General features: G+C 41.5%; 2 protein-coding genes across 2 annotated transcripts; one reads left to right on the top strand and one right to left on the bottom strand.

Moving 5' to 3' along the window:
• FBXO43 (F-box protein 43) lies at nt 1-23,932 on the bottom strand. The gene is given in 10 exon segments (XM_040261698.1): nt 1-414; nt 520-726; nt 5,290-5,392; nt 7,726-9,205; nt 11,311-11,320; nt 11,322-11,382; nt 11,647-11,845; nt 11,963-12,304; nt 22,665-22,703; nt 23,845-23,932. Coding segments are annotated over 10 exon segments (2,778 nt in total). The 3' UTR covers nt 1-165.
• On the top strand, nt 23,190-26,098 carry POLR2K (RNA polymerase II, I and III subunit K). Its single transcript, XM_040260986.1, has 4 exons — nt 23,190-23,283; nt 24,273-24,341; nt 24,694-24,786; nt 25,452-26,098. Exons 2-4 carry the CDS (start codon nt 24,281-24,283, stop codon nt 25,472-25,474), a joined length of 177 nt encoding a protein of 58 aa, XP_040116920.1. The 5' UTR covers nt 23,190-23,283; nt 24,273-24,280; the 3' UTR covers nt 25,475-26,098.
• Nucleotides 26,099-26,536: the final 438 nt, after the last annotated feature.

Genomic DNA, 26,536 nt, shown 5'->3' with positions numbered 1-26,536 from the left:
TCACTACTTCAAAGAAAACATACAATGACATGGATCATAATATATACAAAACAGGAAATAAATCATCATCTGTCATTGATGGGGAGATTTGCATGCTTTCAAAATACTCATAATTTTAAGTCACACAAAATGTTGCTCAGAGGGAATGCTTCTTTTAAAGTCTCTTTAGAGGCGTTTTAAATTCCGCTTACTCTGGGCACTTCCTGGAAGAACATCTTTTCTATTTCTTGGCTTTGCTGCTCCTCTACTACATTCTTCAGACCCATGATAAGCACACAAACATAGCACACAAAAGTCAAAGCCACAGGCTGTGCGGCTACATAGCCCCCTTTTCTTATAAGGCTGGTACTTAGCAGGGGACTGGCACCTTGGGCAAGGTTTTAACGCTTCATCAATAAAAAGTGTTTTGGCAACCTGCAGTAAAAGCACACACACTAAATCTTCCATTTTCGCATAGAGGACAGCTTTATTTCAAACTCTGTAAATAGTTACTCTTAATAACTTATGATAAATACTCACCTTGACATATTCTTCCTGTTTACTACTACTTAAGTGAGTAGCAGAAGAGCTTGCTATAGGTGTCAAAACTTCTCCCCAAGGAGAAAATGTTGAAGCTTGTTCTTTCTGAAAACCTGGGGTCCTAGCCTGTGCTTGCACAGACCTTAAAGCTGATCGATTTAATAGATGGAGCCGAGTGGCGGCATCCTCAACATTTAATACGGCTCCCTGTGGTAAAAGACAAGAGGGGTCAACACTGTCATATCAAAAGTTCCAGGACAGCTTTCAGATGCACATGTAACATGTTTGGAAGTGGTTTCTGCACCACTAGAATTTTCTCCCTAAACCATTCCTTTTTAGAGAGAGAAAAAAAAAAATTCTCTTATCTAGCATTTAAAAGTCAAAGAAAAATACAAAGTTGAGACAATAAATGCTAGCTTTAAGTTTGCATCATTGGTTATTTTTCTGTTTAAGGCATGAGTTTGCAAATTTTTCCTTGAAAGGACCAGACAGTTGCAAGCTAGTCAACTGTCATTTTAGCAAACACAGCTACAGAGATATGTAAATGAAGGGTCAGGGCTGTTCCAATAAAACTTATTATAAAAACACAGGTGATGGACAGGATTTTGCCCACAGGTCAGAGTTTATCGAGTCCCCTTTTAACCCAAGGTGAAAGAGGAGGTAAATTTTTTCAAAATTTGCTATGGGACATCATGGAATTCTGTGAAGATTTCTTACTTCAGCCACATGTCAGAAAATTAATGGGCCTGGTTAGACCATGAAACCCAATTTGTTTGGCTGGCTTTTACAAATACCAAATACTTGCAAAACTTGATTCATTTTTACATTTGAGTTTAAACACCTTTGATATTTTTAAAGGAGAAAAAAATATCTCTTATTTGAACTGGATTTCCACGTTACTCAAATAGTTGCTGCCAAGTTGCTTCAGTCGTGTCCAACTCTGTGCGACCCCATAGACGGCAGCCACCAGGCTCCACCGTCCTGGGATTCTCCAGGCAAGAACACTGGAGTGGGTTGCCATTTCCTTCTCCAACTCAAATAGTTAGCCAAGAAATATTTTCAGTGAATAATACTTATAGCCTTCTACTTTGTTAAGGTTGGAAATGAGAAAAACCATTGTAGGTTTTTTTTTTTTTTTAAACAAACTGGCGTTCTTAACTAATTATTAAAATAAAATATACTATAGGTGAATTTCCCGAGTGTCCAACTATCATTGTGTTTTCTCTCCCTTGACAGCCTCCCTTTGCCAGAATTGTTTCCTAAAAGGGGAAGAGGTAGAACATGAGAAATGATAGTAGGATAAGTATAGGAATGAAGCTAGCTGGCCGTGAAAAATTATGCAGTTGACAGCGCCACAACATAGGCATATGTGTAATGGATGACTACTGGTTTTTAGAAATTAGAATGAATACAGTTGAACTTACTCAAGGGTTCAATATGTTACATCCTATAAATGATCTGCCGCCTAGGCTAGAAGCATATGACACAAGAGTACTCTAAAAGAAAACACCCATTGGGTTTCCACGCAGTTGGCAAATACAGTGACGATGCATGCACCAAGAAATGAACAGAGATATATTGTTAAAGCGAATTTCAGCCATAGAAGAACACTCATTCATTTAACAAAGATTTCGTCTAATAGGTGCCAAGTGAATAAAACAGTCTAACCCCTATCCTCCCAGAGCTTACTATCTCTGAACAGTGTAAGGTCTAGTAGTCAACAAAGGCAAATATTCGTGAGTATCAACATTGCTCAAAATATAGGCACCACCACCATATCAGAAGATATTTAAATGTGAGAGGGGAGTCTCTTATTGTTGTTCATTTCCATGATTATAAGTAAACAGTAAAGACTACAGTAAATTAATAAATTTGATGGAAATAGTGTAATATTCCAATTTTATGGTCATTCTCACTGCTGCAAGGCAAACAGATAAAATGAGACCTTGTTACACGTAACTGGTGCGTGTGCCATTTATTTTTCACATGTAAGGATCTTTCAGTGACACTATACACATGTGAAGAAAACCATCAAACAACTTTGTTTTATAATTTTTCTGTTTTGGTTAATGATATACATTAGGATAGTGCAGGTAGAAAGTAGCCAGTTCATTCGGGAACAAGAGGGCAAAAGGCATCTGGAATGATGTCTCTGAAGAAAAGAAGGAACAGGTAGAATACCTGATTAATTCAGACTTACACAGAGGAGAGTTCCAGTTCTGGCGGATGGTGAGTCAGGCATCTGTATAGAGAAACACTAAAAAGAAAGAAAGAGCAAGAGAGAGAGAAGGAGAAGGAGAGAGGGAAAGAGAGGAAAAAGAAAGAAACTGGGCAATTATTAACATTAACTGTGAGGGGGAAAGTTACATAAGAAAAAAGGTGTAATAGGTATAATCATACTGTACTTACGTTACGGATGTCAAAAAGTCATAACAATCTCAATGCAGATTTAATAATAATGTCAGCACCTAATCCTGATTCACTAATGATGGTGTAATTACATTCATAAAATAGGAGAAAAGACTTCAGAGCAAGAGCTGGGTAGACAGGTAGTAGTGGGATGTTAGAGAACTAACCTAGTTCCTCTACAGAAAAAACTAAACAAGCAATAGCAGTGGAGACACGCCACTCAGAAATATGCAGGTGAATATCAAAAGAAAAAGAACAACTAGAGAGTTGAAACTGATTGCCTTGATGAGGCAAGAATCAAGAGCAGCAAGGGCAGGAAAATACGTGTTTTGTTATAAGCTTCAAAGTCCAATTTGATGTTTTAAACCATGTACTTGTTTTTAGTTTTTCAAAAATTTAAAGCAAATCAAAATAAGGGGGAAAACTCAAGTAAGGAAAAAAATAGAGTTCTTTAGGAAACCAAGTTTTTTTTAAAAAGTAGGATATAAGGTAGAATACTTTATCTAGAATTACCCAAAGGTTTGCCAATGTTTCTTTTACATAGGATGTAAGGAATGCATGGAGCTAAAAGCTTAATAGGTACTTGCTTGAAAATTTGTTTTTTGGTCTGTCCTTAGTAGTAGGGTGCCACTCTAAAAAGGTATGTTAAGAAGGCAATTAACATCTTCAATATTATAAGCTCCTAGAGCCAGCAGCTGCAGCAGTAAGTAGCTTGTGAAGGATTATCACAGGTGAGAAGATAAAACTTGCCTTCAAATAAAATAGAAAGTCAATACTTTAGTTAACAGCAGTCCCTAATATTTCCTTGGAATGAGAAAACCCTCATCTGTATCTGGGTGTTCATATTTGTTTATACTATGATTCATTTCCCTGGAGGCTCAAGTGGTAAAGAATCCGCCTGCACTGCGGGAGACCTGGGTTCCCTCCCTGGGTTCAGAAGATCCCCTGGAGGAGGGCACGGCAATCCACTCCAGTATTCTTGCCTGGAGAATCCCCATGGACAGAGGAGCCTGGCAGGCTGCAGTCTGTGGGGTCGCTAAGAGTCAGACACGACTGAGTGACTAAGCACAGCACAATATGCTTCATTTCAATTATATTTAGCCAAAGTATAAGTTTACTTGTGTTATTACATGCTTTTTACTAGAATAAGAATAAGGAAGTTAATTCTGAGTTTCTCTTGGTATTTATGCCTAAGTAAGGTCTAAAAGTTGAATAATAGTAAATATGGGTACTAGAGTCATCAGATATTACACAGAATAGTGTCCCCATGAAGAATTAATCGGCTTCTATAAAAATTTGCTTATAACATCAGGGCTGGACCTCAAATCTTTAAGAAAGTGCAAGTTCATGATGCTTTACAAGTACTAAGCCGCCAGGCCTTCATGTATGCTATTCCCTCTGCTGAAACAACTTTCCCGTCTAACTCATTATTCAAGTCTCAGCTGAGATGCATTTTTTCCTTCTCTTGATCCCCAAGTATCAAACACTTCTTTTAAATGTCCTAATAGAGCTAACTCTGAGCTTCCTCTAACACACCTGTATTGTAATCACCTGTTTATATTAGGTGTACGAGCTCCAAGAGAGCAGGGATCACGTCAAAAATGTTCACCACTGTAATCTGAGCAACTGGCATATACTATCTACTCAAGATTATACTTGAGTAGCGTATACTACATCAAGACTGGATGATTTAGTCACTAAGTCATGTCCGACTCTTGCAACCCCATAGACTGGAGCCCTCCAGGCTCCTCTGTCCCTGAGATTTCCCAGGCAAGGATACTCAAGTGGGTTGCCATTTCCATCTCCAGGGGAGCTTCCCAATCCAGGGGTCAAACAGGCATCTCCTGCGTTGGCAGGTGGTCTTCTGCATTGCAAGCAGATTCTTTATGGCTGAGCCACTAGGGAAGCACATAAAAGACTGAATAGATAATGCAATAACAATATCTAATTATGAACAGGACCTGGCATATCCTATTAAAATGGTATCAAATACTTATAACAGCATATATACTTAAACAACAAAACCCAGCAAGATGTTCTTCATTTCAGTTAGTCCACTCCATTTATGGACTTGGTAGAGATGGAGTCTGGGGGCGGGGGGAAATGAGTTTATGAATGTGGGAGTTCCCTGGCGGCCTAGTAGTTAGGATTCTGGGCTTTCACTGCCGTTCAATCCCTGGTGGGGGAACTGAGATTCTGCAAGAGTGTGGTGTGGCCAAAGGAATAAAAAAGAACTTATGAGTGAATGTTGATAAAGAGAAAGATTAAAGAATAGCAGGAAAACCAAATTAGGTTATCCAGACATATGTGATTATCAGATACTCATACAAATATGTTTTAGAATAGCATTATATACATTACCTCAGAATTTGTTTTCAGTTGTGTGATATGTAATTTCCTCCTTCGATTTGCCTTTTTATCTTGAACAATAATTTCACGCCAATTTCTGCTTACTTTCCAAACACTGTAATGAAAAGATCAGTCCTTATATTGCATATATGCCACAGAATTAGCATTTTCTACATATGGCAATAAGACAAACTTGTTTATAAAGATTTTGGATAGTAAATTTAAAACAAAAATTTCACATTAAAAATATGACTTGATTTGCATAGCTGTGAGAGAAGACCTATTAAAATACGTCAGCATCATATTGATAGGTTACTATCTTACAAATGGTTAAGGAAATAAAACAGTTTCATATAAACCCAAGTGAGTCCACTGGAGACTGATTAAGAGGATTTAACTTACATGCAACACTAATATTTAAAACTTGGAACATGACATGCCACAAATGATCATCAGCTACAGTGCAAGAGATTATATAAATTTCTCCTATTATTGTATTTAACAAATACCTGTCATTTTGAGTAAACAAACACAAAAACAATCAATCCTGTATTGGAACTACTAAATGCCAGATACAGCTGACCCCTGAACAACATCAGCATTCTTGCATGGAAAAATCCCGTGGACAGAGGAGTGTGGTGGGCTACAGTCCACTGGGTTGCAAACAGTCAGACACGACTGAGTGACTAAGCACACACCTAAACAACATGAGTTTGAACTCTGTGGGTCCACTTCCATGTGGATTTTTTTCCATGGTAAATACTACAGTCCCTGGTCAGCTGAAACCAGGGATGCCGAACCATGGATACAGAGGAAACTCAGATGTGGACAGCTGACAGATTTTAGGCTGCACACCAGAGAGTCAGCACCCCTATTTTCTGGTTGTCCAAGGGTCAGCTATAATCAATATTATTATGAGCAGCACTACAAAGTTTCTATTTTGTAAACCAAAGTTTATGAGAACAAAGCAGCTAAAGAAAAAAACATAATTTATGTCCAGTGAATGCTTATTTATCAATAAAAGTGAATGAGGTTAGGAGAAGTTTATGGAGGGCCCCAGGTTACACCTAAGTTGTCAACACTACTATCCTTCCAGCCACCTCAGTTGCCATTGCCTCTCTAAGCTGACACAGGCGCTTTGTATTAGACGGAGAGGAATTGGCAGAAAGTCACTCATTAATGGAAAAGAAATGAACCATCAATACATAGTTGGGTGTTCACCTCAGCTATTTCAACTGAGTCCAGGCTCTCACATTTCCAAGAATAAGCACTGCCAAGTTACACATGCACTCTGCAGTGCAAATACTAGAAATCTTGAGGGATGAGCAGGGAAGGCAATTACTGCAATGTGCTCTTTCACTTACATTGCAATATGACTGAATATCACTTGTCCCACAAGTGAGCATCTAAAAGGGTCACCCAAGTTTTAACTAGTCTGTATCCAAATATTCCGTTGTGTAAAAACAAAATCCCTATATCATAGCCATATCCCTAATTTTTAAAACAAATAATTTATCTCATTTGAACATTTTTTAAGGCATAGACATATAGGTCATTAATCTTTCTTATTATCCTATTTGGGTTATACCAAAGACATTCCTGACCAAGACTATTCTGAAAGGACTGAAACCTCAACAAGAGTTTGTGGGGAAATATGGGCTTAGACCTCAGAGGGCTCAGTTATAGATCTGCAGCCATTCCTATCTCCTTGAGTGACTGCTGGCAGGTCGCTTAACTTCTCTAGAGCTCAGTTTTCTCATCTGCAAATATGTGAAAGGACTAGACATTTCAGAAGACTTCTAGCAATGAAATTCTACAATTCTGTGCAATAGCCTGCACTTAGTTTATGTCGGAGGAGCCTGGTGGGCTGCCGTGTATGGGGTCGCACAGAGTCGGACACAATTGAAGCAACTTAGCAGCAGCAGCAGTTTATGGGGAAAAGGTGAAGAAGGGTTTCAATAGAAGTAGGAGCCAGAAAAGAATAAGGATTCGATGAACCAAACTCTTGACATATACTTATGGGAAAAGAGACTGACTAACTCTCTTGCTTGTCCTGCCTCAACCATGACCTTGCAGAAATCCTGTTCCACATGGCTTCTCTCCTTCCTGGTCCTGGCATACCGATGGGGCTTGTCTTCTGATAGTCCTGCACTTTGCAAAATTGCCAGTATAAACAGTCTCAATTTAGTCCTGTAACTACTTCCTACCCTCAATACTTCCATATATGTGACTCAGTTTCTGTTTACTTAAGCAGCAGCATTCAAGATACTGAAATTTCTGACACTGAAGAATTTCACTTAACCATCTTTGATAAAATATAAAGTAACCAAGACAGAGATCATAAAACAAAATTTTAAAGAGCTACTCACCTAACAGAAAAGTTTTCCACCTTAAAAAAAAGAAAGTGATAAAAGGCAGTTTTATTTCAGGAAAAAAAAAAAATCTTACCTACATAGGCTTTCTGCAGTCAAGGAATCTAAAACCATAGCAAGAACATGCTTTAGATTTCTGTACTTTAATTCTGTTAAGATGTCCAGCTTTTCTATACCCATTTTCTTGCCAATCAGTCCTGCAAGCACACGCTGTAGTACAGCTATTTTCCCCCCGTCCCTTTCTTCTAACAATTCATGTGCACCGTTTTGCTGGAATCTTTTCCTTTTGCTTTTCATAAAAAGCTCATGCACTAATTGCAAGGCTGGGGTCTTTGATAAATTCTTAAAGCTTAAATCCTCACTCTTATTGTCACTGCTCGGTTGGCTCTCTGAAATGTCTGAAGCGGTCGCTGGTGTTGATTCAGAGCTAGAGAGGTAGGCCTGGTTTTCTTCTTCTGTCTCAGATTGTGAGCCTTGCTCCCGAAGGGTGGACAGTCTTCTCAATCTTCCAAGACGCCTTGACTTTTTTATGGTGTCCCTGACTTTGAGTGTTCCCTTATGTTTCTGAAGTAGTTCTTGGAAAGAGCCCTCTTGCTCAGATAGGGGATCTTCTGATTTATCCAAGCAAAGTGAGTTGAAACCGCTGTCTTCAGGGGTCGAAATATTGCGTCTCACTCCAGCTGAAGGAGAAAATCTTTGACTTGCATTAAATTTAACACTTGGTACAAGATTACTGATTGGAGTCACAAATATGTCCTCATCTGTTCTACAGCTTGTTCCACCAACAGAAGAGCCCAGAAGTTCAGGATATGTATTCTCATTAATACATAGACTGCTGTCACTAAAGTCATGTGTGATAGAGTCTTTAAAATTACTACCCTGAATCGGAGATATACATTCAACTTCAAATAGGCCACAGTCATCTTTGGAATCATCCACTGTGGAAGTCTTCTGTTGAGAAAAATTAAGTCTCAATTTTTGACTGCTGGAAGTTACTTCTTCTGTTCTCAAAGTGCTAGTAACTGAAGAAATAAAAGTATCTTGCCTTGGAAAACCTGAAGCACTGCTTGGAATATTTTCTTCTAAATTGGGAACTTGGCTTGTACTACTTTCGAGGGAACTGGTTTGTGATTCAACATCCCTGTCTAGAAGAGAGAAAGATATGTCCAATCTTCTGCGCAGCAAATGTTTTTTTCCACTGACTTTAGGAGTTTCACAAAGGTCTGGGGTTTTCTCATTTTCCTTCCTGAGGAAGACAAATCTCTTTCTTTGAGTGGGAGACTCTAAACTATGGGTTAAGGCCAAACTTGAAGTTTCAGGATATTCGTGGATCAATGTTGAGCCTCTTTCTTTCTTTCCAAATAATTCTTTATCTGTATTATCAGAGCTGCACGATTTTAACAGCTCACTGTAGCCACTATCTTGAAAAGAAGATGTGGAACAAAGGTCTCCAAAGCTGGAGGACTTGAGCCTGACAATAGGAGAGTCCACCTCATTTCCTGCTCCAGTGCCGGCTTCACCTGAATGCCTTTCTGACATCTTCAAAATCTCTGTTTCTACAAAGTGAAAACAAATTTTATTCTTCCTTTGAAATTAATAGCCTGGCAGCTAATACCAAAATACTTGTTATGAGCACAGATGATTATGGAAAATTGTATGGCAATAAAAAAAAGTTACTTTAAAAAAACAAATCTCCTCTGCTATATACTCATGTGTATGTTATTTACAACAGTGTTTCAACATCATAAAAACCAAAATTTCCAGGATATAAATATTCACAGATTACCTAAGCATAATCTAGGCACTGTGCACAGATATTTTCATTAACTATGCTTGAGGAAAAAAAAAAAAACACCTCATGGCATAATTTTTAGATGATTGTATTACCTTATAATTTTTACAGTGCTAAAGTACATTATTGTAGTTCCAACATTCTAACTTATTTGTGCTGGCCTATATTTAGTCAAGTGGATATTTCCTTTCTGAGTTCTGTAATGTAAATGAAGATGCTTAAAAAATATATATATGCTGATTTTGACCACTGGTCAAGTGAATGCAGCCACTAGAATAAAACAGCAATTCAGCAAAGCAACTCTAGGATAATGTTACTCATACTTGTAACATGGGCTTGTCTCAGAAACCTGGTCTTTCTGACCATTCACAAGGTCTGAATTCCAAGGCTTTCACCTTTGCAAAGGGCTCTTTGGCTCACTGATAAATTAGTAACATATTCTTGAGCTAACCAAAATGAACCAAAGCCCCACAGGCCATCTCAAACCTGGCAGGTTATACTCATTCGTGTCTCATCTGGTAAATATTTTCTACTCAGGAATCCACCCTTTATAATATTCTTAAATTGAAAATAAAGAATTTAAGTACATTCCTTAGAGAAGAAGTGTGATTCAGTATTATATTTGTAAGGAAGGACACTAGGAAACATTTCACTTTTTTTAAGGAAATACTTGACTCTTTAACCTTTTCAACAGTATCGCTGCATTCCTTTTTAGGAACTTGAATTAAATCTTAAACTTTTTAGAAACTTGAATTAAATCTTAAAGTATAAGAAAGTTATTTCTCCAGATTATTCAAAGGACACTAAGAAAACTGTCATTCTTTTAAAGTTTTCTCCAGACCGAATACATGATTCTCTATTTAAAAGATCCTGGGAAGATATATTGTTAGTTGAGTATAATGGGAAAGTTATTTATGCATGCCTAAGTTCTATCAGTTAAACATGTAAGTGAATACATTTTTTTTAATTGCTATTCTAACCAAAAAACCAAATTGTTTCTTTGTGGTGTAATGATCATTATTACTGGGAAAAGTAAGTGTTTTTCAACTTTTAAAGCCTATATTCTATTTCGGTAAATCTCACACATGTTCTCTTCTGATTTAGAGTCCCTCAGATTGTGACCATCACTGATCTCTTCTGTACCTGCTTACCAGCCAAGATGATCAAATTTTGCTTTCTGTATTTCATATTTTAAAACAATTTTTGTTTTCAAATTACACCTACACACACGAATGTTTCCTACTCTCCGAAAATCACTTTATTAAGTAACAGTTTTCTCTCATGTCATTTGGTAAAGTTAGGTCCAAGCCTTTTAAAACTTTTTAAAATTAAAACAAATGTAACTATTCTTCTACTTCACCACTAGGTGTCTCACCATGCCCGAATTTGGGAACCTGAGAGGCAAATTGATGGAAACAAAAGCAGGGATGCAAATAAAATCCTCTCCCCGCTAAAAACCATAGACCACTTGCTTTAAACATACAAAAAACTTCCGATTTTCCTTTTGTTCATCTACCCATTTGAAACTGCTTCCACCGTGCTTTCTCTGGTGTCATCATTTTTTTTTCCCATCTTTCATCATTTTCAACCCGACACTGGTCTCAAAACGTGGTTTTTCAAACTTCAAAAGTATTTATACAAAATCGTGGAATGCCGGTTGACTTGCTCAGTTTCACTGATTCAACAGTTCACTGATGAAACAAACAAGCCTCTTCAATATTCATTTTTTAAAACCAAGCTCCTCATAAAGAACACACATCTCTATAGTGCTCTTTAAAAAGGCAAAAACAAAAACACTGGTTAACTCAATGAAGTACTTAAAGTAATTAAAACCGAATTTCCTTCATTTGTTAAAGTGCAACATCTTACCATCAGTAAAATCTTGAGTTCTTAGACGCCAACGTTACGTAGGCTTCCGATAAAGGAAATTTCTCACTTTGCCTTTAAAATTCACGCCAAAGTAATACCACTTAAAGAGACAACTAATTTTGAACAATTAATGGAAACGTGCAGTAGCAGCACGATGCCGGCTAAGATTTGAAGGATACCTCAAGTACGTGCTATCGGGATTATTTTCTAACGCTTTAAAAGACCTAAATCACTTTGAATTCCCCCCAGCTTTCCAGACAACAGAAATTCTCATATCTCTGTGTGCTCCAGCTAGTCTCGGGACGGAGGAAAACGGCCACAATTCGGCTCTCTGACCACGCAGGGTCAGCTGCTGCGCGGTCGCCTCCTGCCCGAGGTGCCGTCGGCGGGTGGCTGGTTAACGGTCTTCCCGGGGGCGTCAACCAGGCCGCTCGTCGGTCCGTGGACCCTGCCCAGACCGGGCTGGCGGAGGGAGGCCGGGCCGGCCCCAGGGCCCCAGGAAGCCGCCGACGGGACGAGGACGGGCCGGCGTCGCCTGGAACCAGAGCGAGAGGAAGGCGAACCGCGTCGGGGCGCCTCTCTCGTCACGGCCCCTGGGAAGCTGAGCGGGCGCGGGGCAGGGGACGCCCAGAGGCCGGCCGCCCTCACGCACCTGGGGGCCCCGCTCCCGCCCACCTGGGGGCCCCGGGGCGGCCGCGCCCACCGCGCCGACGCGCCGGGAGGGGATGTGTGGGCGGCAGCTGCCCCAGCGCCGCCGGGGAGCCGCGGCCTCGTCCCCAGGGATGCTCGGCTATGGCAACCTCCACGCCGGCTTCGCGTGGGGCCGCCGCCTTTTCCCTCCTTCGGTTTGAACTGCCCGCCCTGAGTAACCGCCCCGCCCCGCGCCGCGCCGCCCCGCCCCTTCCTTCCGCCGGCCGCAGCCCCGCGACCCCGCAGAATCCCGGCCCTGCTTGCGCCCGGGAGCTCCGCCTCTGCTTTCCAGCCCTCCGCGCCCCTACCGCACCGAGGCACCCGCGTGCGTGCTAAACCGCTCCAGTTGTGTCAGACTCACTGTGACCCCGCAGACTCTAGCCCGCCAGGCTCCTCCATCCATGGGATTCTCCAGACGAGAACACTGGAGTGGGTTGCCATTTCCTCCTCCAGGGGATCTTCCCGACCCAGGGATCGAACCCGCGTCTCCTAAGTCTCCTGCATTGGCAGGCGGGTTCTTTACCACTGAGTGAGTGAGTGGAAATCGCTCAGTCGTGTCCGACTCTTTGCAACCCCATGGACTATGCAGACCATGGAATCCTCCAGGCCAGAATACTGGAGTGGGTAGCCTTTCCCTTCTCCAGGGGAATCTTCCCAACCCAGGGATCGAACTCAGGTCTCCCACGTTGCGGGCAGATTCTTAACCACAGCCACAAGGGAAGCCCTCTTTACCACTAGCGCCACCTGGAAAGCCCCTCTGAGGCACCTAGGGCTTTCTAATTTGGTAGGCTCTTTCTCACGCACCCCCCACCTCCCGCCCCCCATCCCACCCACCACCACCCCCATCCTCGCTCCCTGCCCCCTCCCCCCCGCACAATTCGCACCACCCCCACCTCCGTTTTAACTTCGGGCAGCACTGTATAGAAAGGTTAACAGGTCCTAGGCGCCATGCGTGCTAGGTTGCTTTAGTCGTATCCGATTCTTTGCGACCCTACGGACTGACTGTAGCCCGCCGGGCTCCTCTGTCCATGGGGATTCCCGACCCAGGGATCGAACTGGCATCTCATGTCTCTTACACTGGCAGGCGGATTCTTTCCCGCTAGCGCCGTCTGGGAAATCCAATAGGTCCTACTGCGGGATGTTGTTAAAAATAATGTAGGAGAACGTTCACTTGAAGATGTTTCCAGAGATGAAACGAAGCGTGAGAAGCAGGTTACAAACCGAATGCCATCCTTTAAAAGTACAGATACACACAGGATAAGATCTGAAAGGTACGACTAACTTGGTTACAGCATCTGTAGACTAGATTATGCTTTAAAAAAAAAAAAAAAAGACATCTAAAAAGGGATATTTTATGTGCCAGGCTCCATCCTCTGCTCTTAGCAGTTTCTTTCTAATCTCTCTCTCTCTTTTTTTTTCTGTCTTCTTTTCCTCTGTTTATTCCCCAAATGGGGCGTCCTACATTGCCGGGGTCCAGCCCTGGTGGATCCAGAGAATTCGAAGGGTGGACAGCGTTGGCGAGGAAAGACTTATTTGTTTATTGATATAAGATTAGATTAAGAAACAATAGTGTAGTAGGAAAATTAAGTGGAGGAAGAGGGCTGAATAACCTGGATTACGCGGAAGACCAATAAAATTCCAGACAAGGAATTTGCACCATCTACGTTGGGCCACTGGCGCTCGCTTGAATATCTAAGGGTGCCTCGCCTTAGGCTCCCTTTCGCGCGGGTCTTAACAGCCAGGGCAAGTAAGTGACTTGGCGAGCCTCCGCGCCCCAGATGGGAATTCAGCCTGAAATTAAAGTAAAGAGGAACAGGAAAAAGAGAGAGAGGGAGACATGGGGGAAACCAGTCCAGCGACTGGCTCTGGCTCCTATTGTTTAGAAGGCCTTATATACCTTTTAGATTGTACATAGAGATCAATGGGTAATACAAAATTATGCAGTGTTAGCAGTCCAGACTCATCAAAACCAGGCTTTTCTCTCTGCATACCTAATTGTATACACAAGTCTTAGGTGATTTACATCATCTTCTGGCCAAAAAGGGCCAATTAACATTTTACAGCCTTTTTTCTGATAAGTGTTTGTCAACCAGAAGACTTATTTGTGTTGATCTTCCCAAGGTTTGGTGCCACTCTCAGAAAGCACTAAATAAAGTTACATTCTTACATAGCAAGGACACAAGAGGAGTGCAGTGATATATAACAAAGAGAAATAATTAACTCAAAAATCTAGTGTTGCTAACATCAGAACTACTATATATCTTTTTCCATATCCCCTTTACATTGATTAACATCCTCCCAGGTGCCTAAAAGATAAAGAATATGGAGGCCTGGCAACAGTCATTGAGTCAACAGTGAAAACCCTCTACCAACATAATTTTTAACTCTTTAGAAAAGGCTCTGTATCTTTAACATGCTTTAAGCTTTGTGCCTCTCGCGGTTGGGAGGCTGTAAGCAATTCACAAGCTGTAAGAGGTCCGGGGATCCTGTTAGGCAAGCTAGAGAGCAATCAGAGGGGGTTAACTGAAACATCCCTTTCAAATGCAGAAGACTAAAGCCCTGAGTTGACTTTTTTCCAGAGAATATCAGAAAAGTGGAAAAGCAGAGTACAAAAGCCGGCAGATTTTTATTTTTGGGGGGTGGATGCTCAGGAAATGCCAGGGGGAACTCCTGGAGTCTGATCATGGCCTTGCGTATGTCAGCTTCCTCCCTCATGACCTTGTCATGGGTGGGATTCCTCACGCTGGTTCCCGGCACTACATAACATTTTTTCTTACTTTACCATTCTGTGCTTACATAATTTGGATTAGGAGTTAAGAGCATTACTTTAAAGTCAGTTACAGCCACTGCTACCACTCTCCGACACAGAACTTCTCCATCTAGATGCCCCTTCAATATTCTAAATGCCATATATTAAAAAAAAAAAAAAATCAGACTCACTAACAATTATTAAGCTTTGACTATGTGCCAAATGAGGGCTTCCCTCATAGCTCAGTTGGTAAAGAATCCGTCTGCAATGCAGGAGACCCCAGTTCGATTCCTGGGTCGAGAAGATCCGCTGGAGAAGGGATAGGCTACCCACTCCAGTATTCTTGGGCTTCCCTCCTGGCTCAGCTGGCAAAGAATCCGCCTGCAATGTGGGAGATCTGGGTTCAATCCCTGGGTTGGGAAGATCCCCTGAAGAAGGGAAAGGCTACCTACTCCAGTATTCTGGCCTGGAGAATTCCATGGCCTGGAGAATTCCATGGACTGTTTTGTCCATGGGTTCACAAAGAGTCAGATACGACTGAGTGACTTTGACATTCGCTTTCTTTCAATGTGCCAGTTACTGGGCTGCTGCTGCTGCTGCTAAGTCGCTTCAGTCATGTCCGACTCGGTGCAACCCCATAGGTGGCAGCCCACCAGGCTCCTCTGTCCCTGGGATTCTCCAGGCAAGAATACCGGAGCGGGTTGCCATTTCCTTCTCCAAATTACTGGGCTAGGTACTGGGAAAACAAAGATGGAAAGACGCAGTTACTGCTAGCTGGTATAAATGCTATAGTAGAGGAATGGCAGCAACACAAAAAGAAAGAGATCAACTAACGCTACAGAAGAAGAGCGGGCAGAGCTAACTATACAAAGACTGTGATATGCTTTTATGTATTTATCTTTTGGCTTCACCCGCACAGCATGTGGGATCTTATTTCTGAAACCAGAGATCAAACCCGTGCCCTTTGAAATGGAAGCACAGAGTCTTAAACACTCTGATATATGAGGTGGAATTTGAAGGATGAGTGACATCTTTAAAGAGAGCAGGTGATTCCAAACTCAAAACAAAATGTGCAAGAGCAGGAGAATTGAAACAATGGGGGCACATTACAGAAACTGAAACTGACTCCTTCCAGGAAAGGGCAAAGAAAATTCTTGACAAGGGGAAGAAGCCAAGCCATGGAGAGTCTTGGATGCATGTTAAGAGTCTGAAGTTTATCCTCTCAGCAATGCAGAGCATTTTAGAAGGATCACTCTGGTGGCAGAGTGGAGGACAGAAAGAAGGGAGGTGAGAGGGGCAGCGGAAGCTACTGTATTACTCTGGAACATAGTGGGCGTGGAGAAGAACCTAGACCCGACTCAGTCAGCAGAACCAGCTGCCTGGAGCAGGGGAATGAGGAAGAGAGCACAAGTTTGGGAGAAAGTAAGATGAATTTAGTTTAAGGTTGTTACGTATGAGGTACCAGTAGGACTTATGGTAAGGAACTGGTAAATTACACATTTTCAAGATGGCACCTTCCTGAAGCCTCAGTCACACAGTCAGGTAGAGGGAGTAGTGTTCTTTCTAGGTCCTCAAACACGTCTCTATCACAATCCAGTCTCTATTTTGCCACTCCTCGCCCAGCACTTGCTATCCTCCTCTGCTGAATTTTCTCCATATCATGTATCACCTTCTATAATACCATATTATTGGAACTTCCCTGGGATGGCCCAATGGTTAAGAATCTACCTGTCAATGCAGGGGACCCAGGTTTGATCCCTGGTCTAAGAAGATCCCAAATGCCGCAGGGCAACTAAGCTCATGCACCACAACTACTGAGCATGTATGCAGCACCTACTGAAGGCTGTGCACCTAGAGCTTGTGCTCCACAAGAGAAATCACAATGAGAAACCCACATACCCCAAAAAAGAGTAGCCCCACTTGCTACAACTAGAAAAAGCCCTCGCAAAGCAATGAAGACCCAGAGCAGTCAAAAAGAAATAAATACCTTTTTGGTTACCTATTTTAAGGTCTGCATCCCACTCCACTGTAATGTAAACAGGGAAGGGAATTTGTTCTGTGGTTAAAATCCACACACCCCCAAACACCATTTAAACATTGCCCTTTTCTCTTTTTGTAGTTAATTTTTTTTTTGTTCCAACTGAAGAGTAAAAGAGTACACCATAACTACTTTAGCTAGTCAAAGGGTATTTTTCATACCACTCCTCACCCAAAAAAAGGGGGGGGCAAAAGACACCTGGTTACATGTTAGCTTGCCCTAGCTTTACTCATATAGCCCAAATTTAAGCCACTGAGCTATATTTTCCTATTATTTACCCATCACAGTATTTGGTCTCTTCCCTTCCCTTTCTGGATTGGGTGTAATCTCATTACTGACCTCAGAACTCTAAAACCCAAATGTTTTCCACTGATCTAATGCTTCTTTTGGGAACTGTCCAGGAATACATAATGAAAGGTTTCCCATCACCATGATATTCAAGCTATGCAGTATACTTAAATGAATATGATCAAGGAAAAGGAAAACAGATATTCAGGGGAGAAAAATAGCCACATGTATCTCCATAACCACACTATAAGGATTTAAAAGCACTAGTATTCAAGATCACAAGACAAATATGTTCATTCAGTTCAGTTCAGTTCAGTGGCTCAGTCATGTTTGACTCTTTGTGACCCCACGAACCACAGCACGCCAGGCCTCCCTGTCCATCACCAACTCCCAGAGTTTACCCAAACTCATAGAGAAGGCAATGGCACCCCACTCCAGTACTCTTGCCTGGAAAATCCCATGGACGGAGGAACCTGGAAGGCTGCAGTTCATGGGGTCACAAAGAGTCGGACACAACTGAGCGACTTCACTTTCACTTTTCACTTTCATGCATTGGAGAAGGAAATGGTAACCCACTCCAGTGTTCTTGCCTGGAGAATCCCAGGGATGGGGAAGCCTGGTGGGCTGCCATCTCTGGGGTCACACAGAGTCAGACACGACTGAAGTGACTTAGCAGCAACAGCATGTCCATTGAGTGGGTGATGCCATCTAACCATCTCATACTCTGTCGTCCCCTTCTCCTTCTGCCTTCAATCTTTTCCAACATCAGGGTCTTTTCAAATGAGTCAGCTCTTTGCATCAGGTGGCCAAAATACTAGAGTTTCAGCTTTAACATCAGTCCTTCCAATGAACACCCAGGACTGATTTCCCTTAGGATGGACTGGTTGGATCTCCTCACAGTCCAAGGGACTCTCAAGAGTCTTCTCCAACACCACAGTTCAAAAGCATCAATTCTTCTGTGCTCAACCCTCTTTATAGTCCAACTCTCACATCCATACATGACCACTGGAAAAACCATAGCCTTGACTAGATGGACCTTTGTTGACAAAGCAATATCTCTGCTTTTTAATATGCTATCTAGGTTGGTCATAACTTTCCTTCCAAGGAGTAAGTGTCTTTTACTTTCGTGGCTTCAGTCACCATCTGCAGTGATTTTGGAGGCCCCCCCCCCAATAAAGTCAGCCACTGTTTCCACTGTTTCCCCATCTATTTCCCATGAAGTGATGGGACCAGATGCCATGATCTTAGTTTTCTGAATGTTGAGCTTTAAGCCAACTTTTTCACTCTCTTTCACTTTCGTCAAGAGGCTCTTTAGTTCTTCCTTTCTGCCATAAGGGTGGAGTCATCTGCATATCTGAGGTTATTGATGTTTCTCCTGGCAATCTTGATTCCAGCTTGTGCTTCATCCAGCCCAGGGTTTCTAATGATGTACTCTGTATATGTTAAATAAGCAGAGTGGGTGATGATATACAGCCTTGACGTACTCCTTTTCCTATTTGGACCCAGTCTGTTGTTCCATGTCCGGTTCGAACTGTTGCTTCCTGACCTGAATATAGGTTTCTCAAGAGGCAGGTCAGGTGGTCTGGTATTCCCATCTTTCAGAATTTTCCACAGTTTATTGTGATCCACACAGTCAAAGGCTTTGGCATAGTCAAGAAAGCAGAAATACATGTTTTTCTGGAACTCTCTTGCTTTTTCCATGATCAAGCGAATGTTGGCAATTTGATCTCCGGTTCCTCTGCCTTTTCTAAAACCAGATTGAACATCTGGAAGTTCACTGTTCACGTGTTGCTGAAGCCTGGCTTGGAGAATTTTGAGCATTACTTTACTAGTGTGTGAGATGAGTGCAATTGTGTGGTAGTTTGAGCATTCTTTGGCATTGCCTTTCTTTGGGATTGGAATGAAAACTGACCTTTTCCAGTCCTGTGGCCACTGCTGAGTTTTCCAAATTTGCTGACATGTTGAGTGCAGCACTTTCACTAATATGTTCATTAGGATAGGGCAATGCAGTGATGTCTGGCACATAGCAAAGGCTCAAGAAAAGTTAGCTGTAACAGCATCTACTGACCATGGTTCAGAATGATCCTAAAATTACTGATTCTTGCAGATAGGAAAGGGAATGTTGGGCTGGGAACTAGCCTTGACACGAATTCTTTGTCCTACCCCTCTGTAGGGTCCCAGGAACCATTTCTATTCTGCATATGTTGATCCATTTTTGAGGATCCATTATCTTAATACCTCAAGCTGCAGAATCAGAATCCAAGTCAGTTTGCAATGACTAAAGTTACACTCTTCCAGGCAGTCCAGTTATTAAGAACTGGTGCTTCTAGTGCAGCAGACACATTTTTGATCCCTGGTTAGGGAACTAAGATTCTCCATGCTGTGTGATGTGGGCCCTGCCTCTCAAAAAACAATTTTTGTTTTTAAAAAGGCACAAAGATACACTTTCTAGATCACTCCATAACCTTTCTCTTATGATGACAATAGTTTTACCTAATATTTCTTCAGTCAGTTCAGTTGATCAGTCATGTCTGACTCTTTGCTACCCCATGGACTCCAGCACACCAGGCTTCCCTGTCCATCACCAACTCCCCGAGCTTGCTCAAACTCATGTCCATCGCGTTGATGACACCATCCAACCATCTCATCCTCTGTCATCCCCTTCTCCTCCCACCTACAATCTTTCCCAGCATCAGGGTCTTTTCAGATGAGTCAGCTCTTCACATCAGGTGGCAAAAGTATTGGAGTTTCAGCTTCAGCATCAGTCTTTTTGATCAATATTCAGGACTGATTTCCTTTAGGATGGACTGGCTTGATCTCCTTGCAGTCCAAGGGACTCTGAAGAGTCTTCTCCAACACCACAGTTCAAAAGCATCAATTCTTCAGTGCTCTATTGAGTTACCTCTTCCCTTTGGCTAAGAGGGGAGGTACTTTGTAAGACAGCTGCTGATAAAAAATATTTATGTTCTACCTTAGCCTGTCTGTGGAGGAAGAAACTGCATAGTTTCATCTTGCTTATTTACCTTATATGCAGAGTACATCAGGTGAAATGCTGATGCACAAGCTGGAATCAAGATTGCAGGGAGAAATATCAATAACCCCAGATATGCAAATGACACCACCTTTATGGTAGAAAGCAAAGAGGAACTAAAGAGTCTCTTGATGAAAGTGAAAAAGGAGAGTGAAAAAACCGGTTTAAAACTCAACATTCAAAAAAAAAAAAAACAACTCAACATTCAAGAAACTAAGATTATGGCATCTGGTCCTGTCACTTCATGGCAAATAGATAGGGCAACAGTGAAAACAGTGACCAACTTTTAATTCTTGGGCTCCAAAATCACTGCAAATGGTGAATGCAGCCATGAAATTAAAAGACACTTGCTCCTTGGAAGAAAAGCTGTGACTAACCTGGACAGTGTATTAATAAGCAGAGACATTACTTTGCTAACAAAGGTCCATCTAGTCAAAGCTATGGTTTTTCCAGGAGTCATGTATGGATGTGAGAGTTGGACTATAAAGAAAGCTGAGTGCCGAAGAACTGATGCTTTTGAACTGTGGTGTTGGAGAAGGCTCTTGAGAATCTCTTGGACTGAAAGGAGATCAAACCAGTCCATCCTAAAGGAAATCAGTCCTGAATATTCATTGGAGGACTGACACCCTGATGCTGGGAAACATTGAAGGCAGGAGAAGGGGATGACAGAGGATGATACGGTTGGATGGCATCACCGACTCAATAACAGGAGTTTGAGCAAGCTCCAGGAGTTGTTGAAGGACAAGGAAACCTGGTGTGCTGCAGTTCATGGAGTCACAAAGAGTTGGACATGACTGAGCGACTAAACTGAACAATGAAGAAGCAGGATACTCCACTGTGTTTTCTGGATATTTAAAAATTGGCCTCTAGGAAAACCCGGAAAGTCAAGTCCCAAGTTGGTCTGTGGAGGTGCAACCAATTAACTTTTGGAAATGAAAGGTCAGGCTCAATGTTCCCAGGTTGCTGGATGGGAGAGAGAAAAGCAATAGAGCCTGCTTAATAAGAAACCAATAGAGGCTTCCCTTATAGCTCAGTTGGTAAAGAATCTGCCTGCAATGCAGGAGACCCTGGTTCAATTCTTGAGTTGGGAAGATCCGCTGGAGAAGGGTTAGGGTACCCACTCCAGTATTCTTGGGCTTCCTCTGTAGCTCAGCTGGTAAAGAATCCACTTGCAAAATGGGAGACCTGGGTTCAGCTGGTAAAGAATCCACCTGCAATGTGGGAGACTTGGGTTCAATCCTTGGGTTGAGAAGATCCTCTGGAGAAGGGAAAGACTACCCACTACAGTATTCTGGCCTGGAGAATTCCATGGACTGTACTCAGAGTTGGACACAACTGAGTGACTTTCACTTTCAATAAGAAACCAAAGTAGTAGATGTTGGGGAGAAAGAAACCTGCTTCTCAGATTAACTACAATAGTTATTAAAAACTGTTTATTTTCTAAATTGTAATAACTTCATTTTCTTCTTCCCCTTTCTGACCTAAACGCTTGCTGTTGAGAGTGCTAATTCTTAGGTAGGTTGATTCAGGAGGAGGAGGAGGGGGAGGAGGGGAGGAAGAGGAGGTGGGGGAAGAAAAGGGAAGAGAAAGGGGTCTGGGGCTCTCAAGGAGGAGAAAAGGACAAATGTTTCTTTCCTACATTCCTTCAACATAGTCACATGTTTTTTTCTTTAAGCCCAGAGCTAATAATTACACAACTCATCTTGCTCAAAGTATGTTTTTCCTTAAACTCTTTACCAATGATTATAAAACAACAATGTATCCTGTTGGAGGACATGTTCCTCCTTAAGAACCTTCTGACTATCCTGTCATCTTAAAACGTATGTTGTGGGAGTGGGTCTGGTAAGATCTTTCTGGTGAAAGTGAAAGTTGCTCAGTCCTGTCAGGACTCTTTGCTAGCCCATGGCCTGAATTCTCCAGGCCAGAATATTGGAATGTGTAGCTTTCCCTTCTCCAAGGGATCTTCTCAACACAGGGATCGAACCCAGGTCTCCCACATTCCAGGTGGATTCTTTACTGTCTGAGCCATAAAGGAACCCCATTATTTAAAAAATGTTATCCCATTATTTTAAAATGTAAGTTGTGGGAATGGATCTGGTAAGACCTTTACAACCTTGAGACATTCTTTTGATTTACTGTAACAACCAACTGAAAAAGTATATAGCTCCCTTGCTAAGACTAGCAAGGGGGGCACTCTCCATCCCCTCTTCTGATGTCTACGTTAGAAGCCTTCTGTCCTTTTTCACTGTAATGAGACTTCTGCCACACCAAGTTCTGAACGCCTGAAGCCTGGTTCCTGATGCCCATGCTAAATCTTCTTCAGAGACCACAAATCCGACATCGTTCACCGTAAGCTATTACTGTGGGGAAAAAAAAAAGCAAATGTTGTGAACCCAGCTGTTCAATTTCATTAAAATTTTGACCTTTGAAAGAACACGGCCTCACTGGTCGTCTTCTTGTTCTTCTAAGGAGGAATGAATCCAGGGGACAAAAGGAGGGTCAGTGGACAGCTACCATTACCTAAATCCCTTAGCTTTAAGTGGGAGCAACTGACGTACCTGCCCACAAGTAAAATGTGTGAGTCAGAGAACGAGCGCCTAGGAGAGAAAGGGTCGAAAAGCAAAAACGAAATTATATGAAAGACAGCGACTGAGGGGGTGCTCCACTGCCCCGGCACAAACAGCAAACGATTCGAAACACGTAGTCTGAAAAGGGCTTTTCGACGTGGATATCCGTGGTGGAGCCGATTCTTCTACGTTCCTTGGAGTGACGGTCAGCCTAGTATTCCACGAGCACTTCACTGGGGTTTCTCTTCTAACCCTCTGCCCGCCTAGAAAAATGTTCCTTTCTGCAGACTTCATTTGTCAGAAAGACAAACGTCCTTGGACATGAAAGGCTGCTAAAGTGCTTTGCTTCCCTGAAAAATGAAAACAGCTAGGAGCGAAACAAGCACTTTTGACTAGACTGGAAAACAGGAAAGCATCAGCTTCACCCGCCTCTGCTCAATCCAGGTTCCTCAGCCACGCCCGGGACGGAAGGGGCGGAGACTACGGAAGGGGCGGAGACTCCGGAACGGGCGGAGACTCCGACACGTCAGAAACGAGCGCCGGAAGTTGGCCGCGGGTCAGAGGCGAGTCGGAATCTGCTTGGAGAGGCCTAAAGATTTTTCCGTGTTACGTGAGTAGGAAATTGGAGGTTTGGGATTTGACGGTGGGAATTTGGGCCCAAACTGAAAAGACAGTAAAGTCTAAAGAGGTCTAGTGTAAGGGTTAGAGTCGGGAGAGGCTGGGGATAGAGTCGATACTTTTAGTTTTTTGCCTGTATAGCTGTTGGGTTTTTTCCCTGTTTAACTGTTGACTAGCTTTGGGGAGTTATTTATTCTTATCTTCGGTTCGCGTGTTCTCCTGTTGAGAGAGGTAATTTTTTTTTTCTCTTACAATCTCCTGCTAAAGTTTGGAAAAATATAACGTGTTAAATGAAGACGCGGGCTTTGCAATCAGATCTAAATCTCTCTGACTCTGCAACTGAGTGTGTTAGTCGCTCAGTCGTGTCCCACTCTTCGCGACCCCATGGACTGTAGCCTGCCAGACTCCTTTGTCCATGGAATTCTCCAGTCAAGAATACTGGAGTGGGTTGCGATTCTTTACTCCAGGGGATCTTCCCGACCCAGTGATCGAACCCGGGCCTCCTGCACTGCTGCTGAGTAATCCTGCTCAAATGAACTTTCCTAAACCTGACCTCTTTCATCTGTAAAACAAGAGTCCGGTTTGGGGGCAAATGCACCACGCTTTTTTGTTTGTTTGTTTCGTCCTTTAGACCCAGCCATTGGGCTTCCCTGGTGGCTCAGAGGTTTAAAGCGTCTGGCTGGAAGGCGGGAGACCCAGGTTCGATCCCTGGGTCAGGAAGATCCCCTGGAGAAGGAAATGGCAACCCACTCCAGTACTCTTGCCTGGAGAATCCCATGGAGGGAGGAGCCTGGTAGGCTACAGTCCATGGGGTCGCAAAGAGTCAGACACGACTAAGCGATTTCACTTCACTATAGGATTTGAAACAAAGTACTGACTAGGAATTGGGACCATTTTAGCTTTCCCTCGGAAAAATGATTCCTGGTTGGATTTGTGAGGGCCCCGTTTTGAGATATTAAATATTTGAGTCTCCTATTTCAGGGACAACAATGGACACCCAGAAGGACGTTCAACCCCCAAAGCAGCAGCCGATGATCTATATCTGTGGAGGTAAGAGTAACACAAAGTAAGAGTATTTAAACTCGGTTAAAAAAAAAAGAATTGTGCCTTTGTCTTTGACTTAAGTGAGTCGTTCATCTTTAAAGTTAGAAAGCTGAACAGCTTTAGCAATCTTTAAAAAAAAAATCCTCTCATTAACTTTTCATTTCCTCTTCTAGGAAAAGTGCCTTGCCCACCACTCTTTTTTTTCCTCTCTCCTTTAGCTTACTGGTAATAGCAACACATCCTTGAGATTGAGTATTTGTATTTTAGTGTGTTGGATGAAAAGTATGGTCAAGATAATTTGCTTGTCTGTAATAATTTCTCTTAGGCATTGAATAAATGAATGTGTTTTCATTTCTAGAATGTCACACAGAAAATGAAATAAAATCAAGGGATCCAATCCGATGCAGAGAATGTGGATACAGAATAATGTACAAGAAAAGGACTAAAAGATGTATCCTTTTAACTGTGCTTCTTAGGTATGAGATGGGAGCAAGTGAAGAATAACGCCTGGTTTGATAGTCAAAGACTAATTACTTGTGAAAATGGTAACAACTTGGATTACTACACCAAAAAAAAAATGTTTATCATTTTCTTTGACAATACTTCGGTGTGTAGACATATACCAAATAATCTAAATACTAGTTGATTTCGGCTTTCATAAGTGTATTTTTCAGCAATTCTATATAAGTACTCATTCCTGAGTTTCAGTTTATGAACAAACTAAATTATACAAGGGGAACTACAAATAGTGTTTTTATGCTACCTAATGGAAAATGTGAGACTTACGAATTAGTTGAAAGACAGAGTAAATTGTTATGTAATAACTGACAGTATTTTTTAGAACAGTAAATTATTGCTTTTAACAATGCTTTAGTTTCTTGGTGCATTGGTCTCTATCATGGAAAGAGGGGTAATAATTAAAATAGTTTATTTTTAAGTTCACTTCTTATCACAGTAGATAGCAAATTTTATTCTTTTGTGCATTTTAGATTAACTTAAATCTAAAATGACTAACATTTTAGATTAAATAGATTATTGCAAAGAGAAAGTGACTTGGAAGTACTAAAAATTTAATTTTAATGTACCTTTTTATGTCCTTAACTTGGTATATTACAGTGGTGGTTTTTGATGCTCGGTGAAACATGAAATTCAGAGGAATATCTTCATTTTTATTTGGATTTGTTGTTAATGTTGTATAGATTTTGATTAGTGTACTTTATGAATACAATCATATACACATTTCATTTTAAACCATATTGTATTTAGATATCTATTAATAGCTTATATAAAGATATTATTTTTCATTCAGTTACATGGTTTGTATTTTAATTTTATTGTATATGTACTCTGACACTCAGTGGAGGTTAAAAATGTTTCCCAAACTACACTTTAAGCAAAATCTGGAATCATCTGGGACCCTTGTTAAAAATGAAGTTTTCTAGGGTTTTTTAAAGGTCTGATTAAGTTCTTAGGAAACCTCTGTTTTACATCACCAATTGTTTATAAACTCTCCAGCTTTTGTATAGAGTATACCAATGCACTTACTGTCAATGTGCATACCTCATTTTGAGTTACAGTTTTCATCTGTTAACTTGGCATAGGCCTTTCTGTATTTATATTTAATGGTTGACTTTTTAAAATCTTGGGCAAGGGAAAAGAAACTTTGATGGTTGCTTTCTGTAAGACAAAATCAATCCCAAGTAAAGTGGATAAAGCAGACTGTTAAGGCAGGTGTGGTTTCCCAGTTGTAATTATTCATTAAAGTAAACAAAAAAATTCTGCTTTCAGCATATTAAAAAAGTTGGTTTATACATAATTATTGGATGAATGTTTAAAGCTTTTGCTTTGATAACTAGGAATATGGATACTGAGATACTCCATCTGTTCCAGGATTCAACTAGATAAACTTCATTGATAGCTTTGTGTGTCTCAAACATTCAGAGAATTATCTGTGCCATTTAAAAGAAGTACCTGTTATTTCTACTGCCATCCTTAAATACTAAGTTCTGTAAACTCATTATGTGCTATATAGCACAACCATACTCAAGATTTTTAAAGGGTGCTTCCTTGGTCCAGTTTTTCCTAGACTGTGGCTTTCATAATTCTGTGATTCTACCATATTCCTTCTTGAGTTTGTCCTTTCTGTATGGAAGAGTCCCAATAAATGACAGCTGCCTAAACCCCAACTCACTGATAATGTT

The sequence above is a fragment of the Oryx dammah genome, unplaced genomic scaffold, assembly GCF_014754425.2.
Source record: "Oryx dammah isolate SB20612 unplaced genomic scaffold, SCBI_Odam_1.1 HiC_scaffold_19, whole genome shotgun sequence".
Lineage (NCBI taxonomy): Eukaryota > Metazoa > Chordata > Mammalia > Artiodactyla > Bovidae > Oryx > Oryx dammah.
Note: the sequence above shows the minus strand (reverse complement) of the source record. Positions and strands in the feature narration are given on the sequence as shown.